At 31.8% G+C, this 6,421-nt stretch overlaps 1 protein-coding gene across 1 annotated transcript in view; it reads left to right on the top strand.

Annotated features, from left to right (window-relative positions):
* The window catches only part of LOC119836646, a 20,940-nt gene that overhangs the window by 7,356 nt on the left and 7,163 nt on the right, over positions 1–6,421 (top strand). Inside the window, exon 2 of the mRNA XM_038362033.1 lies at positions 5,673–6,060. Coding sequence (XP_038217961.1) covers positions 5,935–6,060 — 126 coding nt within the window. The 5' untranslated portion in view covers positions 5,673–5,934. The remainder of the gene's footprint in view (positions 1–5,672; positions 6,061–6,421) is intronic.

Below are 6,421 nucleotides of genomic sequence, written 5' to 3' on the forward strand. Positions count from 1 at the left end.
AATATTTTTATGAGGTTGTTAACTTTTTATGTTTTTTACGCATGCGTGGTTTGTTTTTTCGCGAATGCGTAGGTACCGCAGAAGGGTATTATGGTAATATATTTTCCTTACGTTCTTAGTTTCGAGATTAAGCTTTCGTATCATTTCATTGAAGGATAACAGGTTCATAGATAATGTTATTAAGGACGAGATTTGTTTTATTAATGAAAGATTAGACGATGTTTTCATGGTATACAGTTATACATATTCGAATATAACCCCGGTAGCACATATACTAATCGCACGATTACGCAAACCATCAGATGTAGTATATTTACACATGTCTCCATACAAGAGCGCAAACATTCCTTCATTATACGAATGGTGCACGCAAGTGACCTGGGTAACATGTCAAAAATCACAGATAGTTCCACAACACGTTTTTATCGAAACAGTTTTTCATTGGACATTCAAATAACGAACGATAAAAAGTTAACATTATTTATTGTTATTTCTTCAAGTATTGCATTGATTTCGTAAGCAAATTAAGACAAGCCACTTGCATTATACATGGACATACATATGTAAATTTGTCGTGGCTATCTACACAATATTTGCATGTAGCACTGATATCTATAACGTTATGTACCCGCATGTTACTATCTTGACATCGACAATGCGCATATGTCTAAAAACTACAAGAAAAATATGACTAAAACATAATATTATTGTTTTATGACCCCACGTATCTTAGACCTTAGACGCTGGTAAGACATTCGAATTTTATGAATCCTAGCATTTTTTACGCGATTTATTCATTATATTACTTATTTATAATCCGTTAACTCTTTAATTTCTAAATTTATGAATTCTCTTAGAATGTTTGACAGCACGTGTAAAATGAGAATTCAAATAAGAAAAACACTGCCCGATCAATTACCGTAATACATGAATAGGATAAGCTACCTCGATGCAAATGTGATCCTCTTCCAACAACTCAATTATATTCCACAGCACTAAGGAAGTAATTAATAAATAAGTAACAATTAAAGAACGCCATTCAAGAAAATAAATAAACTGAAATATATCGTGATAAAACGTAACGAGATTCGAAAGAGAAACAAGAACTGTTATTTAACGTTGATTTCTTCCGTGTGTTGCGTTCAGCAGAATATAATCAATTCGCTGGTATGTTACATTTATCTATAGTTTACCTAATTAATACTGTAATTAGTGCGCGACAGTATTGCTACTTTGTTTCTTTTTAACAAAAATACGACCTTTCTAAGATGACAAAAATTTTGCCATAGGCTCTGTCCACTGTGTTTAATTAAATTGTTAATGTGTGGACAAGCACCATGCATTATCTTAGAAAGATTTTTAGATCTACCTATATGACCAATTAGTTGATGAAAGTTATAATAAATACCAAAATTTAGCTAAAAAAAACTCAATATGGAGCATGAAAAATCACATTATTTAGGTTAAAAGTGCCAAAAGTACACAAAAAGTCATACTTACTTAAACACAACTATTTCTACCATAACAAATCGTCATACACACATTACCAGCAAATTAAGAAGATCCATCATCAAACGCCTAATTCTAATCATGCCCCAGAACCAGGCGTTCAGTGACAATATTTCAATCACGTCCAAACCATAGAATGCCATATTATGCGACCACGGAAGTATGCCTAACTGTAAAACATACGTTTTTGTAAACCGCATGTCGCCAACGATGGGGGTTTGTATCCAGGTTAGTTTTTTGAAAGTGTTTTAATGTGTTTTATACGACGTTGCTGATAGCGAAGGCTCCATGTAGCATATATATTTTTATAGCGGTTCCTTCATTTTTGCATGTCAAGAAAGTTTAGGTATCCACAGTCCGCGGATCCACAATGTGCAAATTCAATAATCATAATAAAATGTGATTTTCATTCAAATATATAGGTACCATTCTAATGACATGCAAAGCACATGGTAATAAAGAGGCATGTTTTACCCAAAAAACTAATAAGTGCTGCTTCTATTGGTGATTTCATTTCTCAAATCGGTCCAGTATATTTGCGTAAAGATTAAATGTTTCATGACCGTGACCGTATATCAAATTCCTAATCCTCATAATATACTAATCCGTGTATTTCGAGCAGGAACTTATAAATACCACGCTTAAACCTATAATCGTACGTATAGCGGTAAGTAGTTACAATTTCCTAGTTCACAACTAGGAAGTAATACCGAGAAAGTAAACGATTGAACTTGTCGTAGCTTTTACTCTCGCCACATTGTCTCAAATAGGCAATTATCCGTTTACTGTTTAGGAAATGCGCTTCAGATGAATACTAATTGGATACGTTGCTTTTTGTGTTGTGTAATTTTCGGATTATCATAGCCACATTTTTTTTTCAATGCGTACAAATATAAAGCATCCTTAAATATGTGGGCAAACGGACATTAGAATAAAGATACTTATAATATAACAGGATACTTTCGCCGTGTAAAGTTTAAGATATCGTTATGATTTTTTATTTGATTGAAGTTAGCATCGTATACATGTTGCTGTATGTCTTACATAATAACAACATAATATATATTGTGTTTATACGTTGAGTAAAATATTATGTTGTTACCTAATCATTCACAATATGCGACTAACACTTATGAATCTTAGAAAAGGAATATAGTTATTTTTCATACATTTAAAGCCTCAATATATTGTTTTGTTAACCCTACTTTTAGCGGAGGTAACAATGAAATTAACATTGACCGAATTATCATGGTGATTTTGCCTGTATTCAAATTGATCTTTGACATGACAAATTTTAACGGACTTCAAGGCTATCGACTAGGAAACTTAAATATTTATCTAACATGTTTATTTAAAGTTCATGTTTAGTTTGAGCACAAATGTCTTATGAAAACGACATTCACTTTAAAACATGTTGATAGACATTCTAAGAAATAAAACTCTAAGTTCTAGAAGGTATTTCTTTTAATCCTAAGAGGATTACCAAGTTTCTGTCATATGCGGTTATATCTATGTGTGCTGTTATTGGTTGCTTGAACAGATAAAAACTGTTTTACCGATTTGTTTGAAATTTTATAAAGAGAAAATAGGAAATTTGAGATATAGTTTTAAAATTCTACATGTACTAACACGAACAATTAAAGGCTGAAGCAAAGTAAATGTAATGTGTTGCATCTATTTAAATACGTATATATGGGCTCAATAAATATGGTTGGCTAGCCACTAGTGATAAGAACACCTTTCGATATTTTTATCATACGATATAAATAACTATATCCTATCCTACTAAAATGTGTTACTCCTTCAACCAAAAACTATTCAACCAATTGCAATAAAATTTGGTATGTAGATAGCTGGACATCTGGAATAACACATAGGCAACTTTTTATCCTGATATTCCTACGGGATACAGACTCACGCGAGTGAAACCGCGCGAAACTAGTTCTTTAATACAATAAAGTTCATTAATGTGTTCATCTCAGTTTATTTCTCAACATTCCGGTTTTCTATGCCCTTGAAAATAGTGCTCACATGAAATGAGTTATTTTTGCATTTCTTGCACTGACCCAACAGGTTCAAGTGTGTGCTCGAAGACGATATTATAACTGTGAGAAAAGTTATCAAACTATCGCTTACTGAAATTAAAATGCATTCTGGTCATTTTGTTGTACTATATTTGAATCTAATATAGTAAGCAAATACAAGTACATGTGTATAACATATAAGCGTAGTTTATGAATTCTATCTATAATAAGAAATAATCTTATTATATTACCCTAGATAGGTATCAGATATTCTGTACCGAATTCTATTTGCTTCGGTCCAAAAAAAATCTTACATTAAGGACGATTTTGGCTATTGCCAAGACTCCATAACTGATTTCTCTCATAACAAACATTGAAGGAACACAGTTTAATATATCGTTGCATTTAACAAAGAATTGGTACTTGTATTGTTATTCAGATATGTACATACAGGCTCAACACACTTGTATAAACAAAGTAAATAGAGCTCGATGCCCATTCTACGCTTAAGTACGATTATATTCAACAGGTTATTTACACGTAGGTAATAAAAAACATATTTGCGTCTGCATTTCTTTGATAATCTAGTCCATGACCAAATTTTACTAACATTATAAATCTGAAGAGCTTGTGTGTTTGCGTTAAACTCAGGAACTACTGGTCCGAATAAAAAAAAATCTTCCAATATAGCCCATTTATTGAGGCAGGCTATTGGCTGTATATGTACCACGGGCGAAGCCGGAGCGAACCGCTAGTTTAAAGTTTAAAGCACATAGGATTATAATAATAATATTACCAGGACACGTATACATTATTACATATTAAAAATTGATGTTTACCTAAAAAACGTTTCAAGTAATTTAAATACTCAGTAGCGGAACAGATAAAATACTAAAAGAAAAAGCACCCGTCATCTCATACAGTAATAACGCATCTAATTATATCATCGCGCCGAGTAAACGGTTTTGTAATAGATTAATTGATACAGATTTGCATAAATACCACAGTAATTGTTAACAATGTAAAACATTCTCATACGAGGTTCCCATGTCAGGGCTCTTTCGCATGGAGTCATTGAATTTGACTAGGAAGGACTATAAATAATGACGGGTCAGTGGCATTGATCTATATATAATTTAAGTTCAAGTCAGTAGGTCTATACTATAGATCTCTTATTGGACAGAAAAAAAAACGCATTTTACAATTATTACGTAATTTTTTTTCTCTTATCCTTTCCAGTAATTTCCTTTAGCCAATCCTTTCCTTATCTCTTACCCCCTTAAAAACGGCCAGGGCATTTGCAGAGGCCCTCCTTTGCAAATGTTCGGGTGGTGGTGATCGCTTATCATCAGGCGAACCACCAGCACGGTCGTCCGATACTATAAAAAAAGGAAGTATGGAGTGTGTATGGTTATTCAATACATCGGCATATAAATGGGCATATATTTGTTTATCATTTATCAATTACCATTGTAAATAATTTAGATTTTTCTATATAGAAAAACCGGCATCATTAAAACATGTTGGTTGGATTATATCAGAGTGCGATGGTATGATTCCAAGACCATAGAAATACATTGTTTAATTTCAAATATGTATCATATTAATATCATAATTAATCAGATTCTTATTAAATCAAATAACGATAAACTAAAAACTTAATTTAATTAACGATAAACTCTCCATTACCTCTGAAAACCATTCAACTAGATAAGTTTCGAAACACATTACAATCAAGTTTTTTGATCACTTGTTGCGTGTTTCATTTTGCAAACATAATTCGAAACATTGTCAAAGAATTGTTTCAAACACATTTATAACAGAAATTTGATACAAGTCTAGGAAATGGCCCCGGGTTGACCCGGAATAAACAAGGAACAACAGTTAGTTATATAACAAGATATTATGTAAATTTTTATTAATGAAAGACCTCAAAGAAGTTTCAGAGCTAACTGCGTAAAAAAACTTTTCCTCCCTTTTATATTAATGTAGACAATAAGATAGCTGATGTATTATATTTGTTTTTTTTTTTAGATTTGTGACACATATTATTTTAAAAGTATTTCTATTTCTATCCACTAAATATAAAAAAAAAACATGTTAATGCTTTATAAGTAATATGGGACTTATTTGTTTCAGGTATAAATAAACGAACTCAATACAAGATAAATACAACTTATCTATGACTAATGTGATCTTAAATTAATCATCTTACATCCTTATTGAAACAATGTAGATTAGATGCGAAAGAGTCGAAATATTTAAGGAATTTGATAAATAAAATACAAGTTCATGAGTCTTTCGTCTTCAATCAAGCCTAGAAAACCAGAAAAGAATAAATGCAATGGAATCTACGCTCAACAATCATTAAATAAATGGTGTGAATTCAGAAATAGACAAAATGTCGACTAGTAATGATTTAAGTGACGTCGAGGAAGCGCCTAAGCTCCGCATGAAACCCGCTGTGAGCAGCATTTTCTGCTGCAGTGTCACAGCTGCGTCTGGTTTCATTGCTGCGTATGCTCTTGTAAGTATATTTTGATATTTTATGTTAAAAAGCCTCTTATCTCTTTTCATAAGAACCATACGATGAAATCGGCATACAAACAAATACACTCTCTGATTTATAATATGTATTATAAAGTAATTTACAATAGTTAACAAGAATATTAATAAGGATGAGGAATAAGATAATGTAAATAAGGTCACACTGGATTCTTTTATTTCTATTGATATTTGTAAAACGCAGAATAACTACCATTCCGCATTATTTAAAAGATAAACATTTGTTTAAAACCGTAAGTGCTGTTTTTCATATTTAAACAGAACACGACCAAGAAAACATACACATTTTCTCGATGCTTGATAATGCACTGTGCTTTATGATA

The sequence above is a fragment of the Zerene cesonia genome, chromosome 25, assembly GCF_012273895.1.
Source record: "Zerene cesonia ecotype Mississippi chromosome 25, Zerene_cesonia_1.1, whole genome shotgun sequence".
NCBI lineage: Eukaryota > Metazoa > Arthropoda > Insecta > Lepidoptera > Pieridae > Zerene > Zerene cesonia.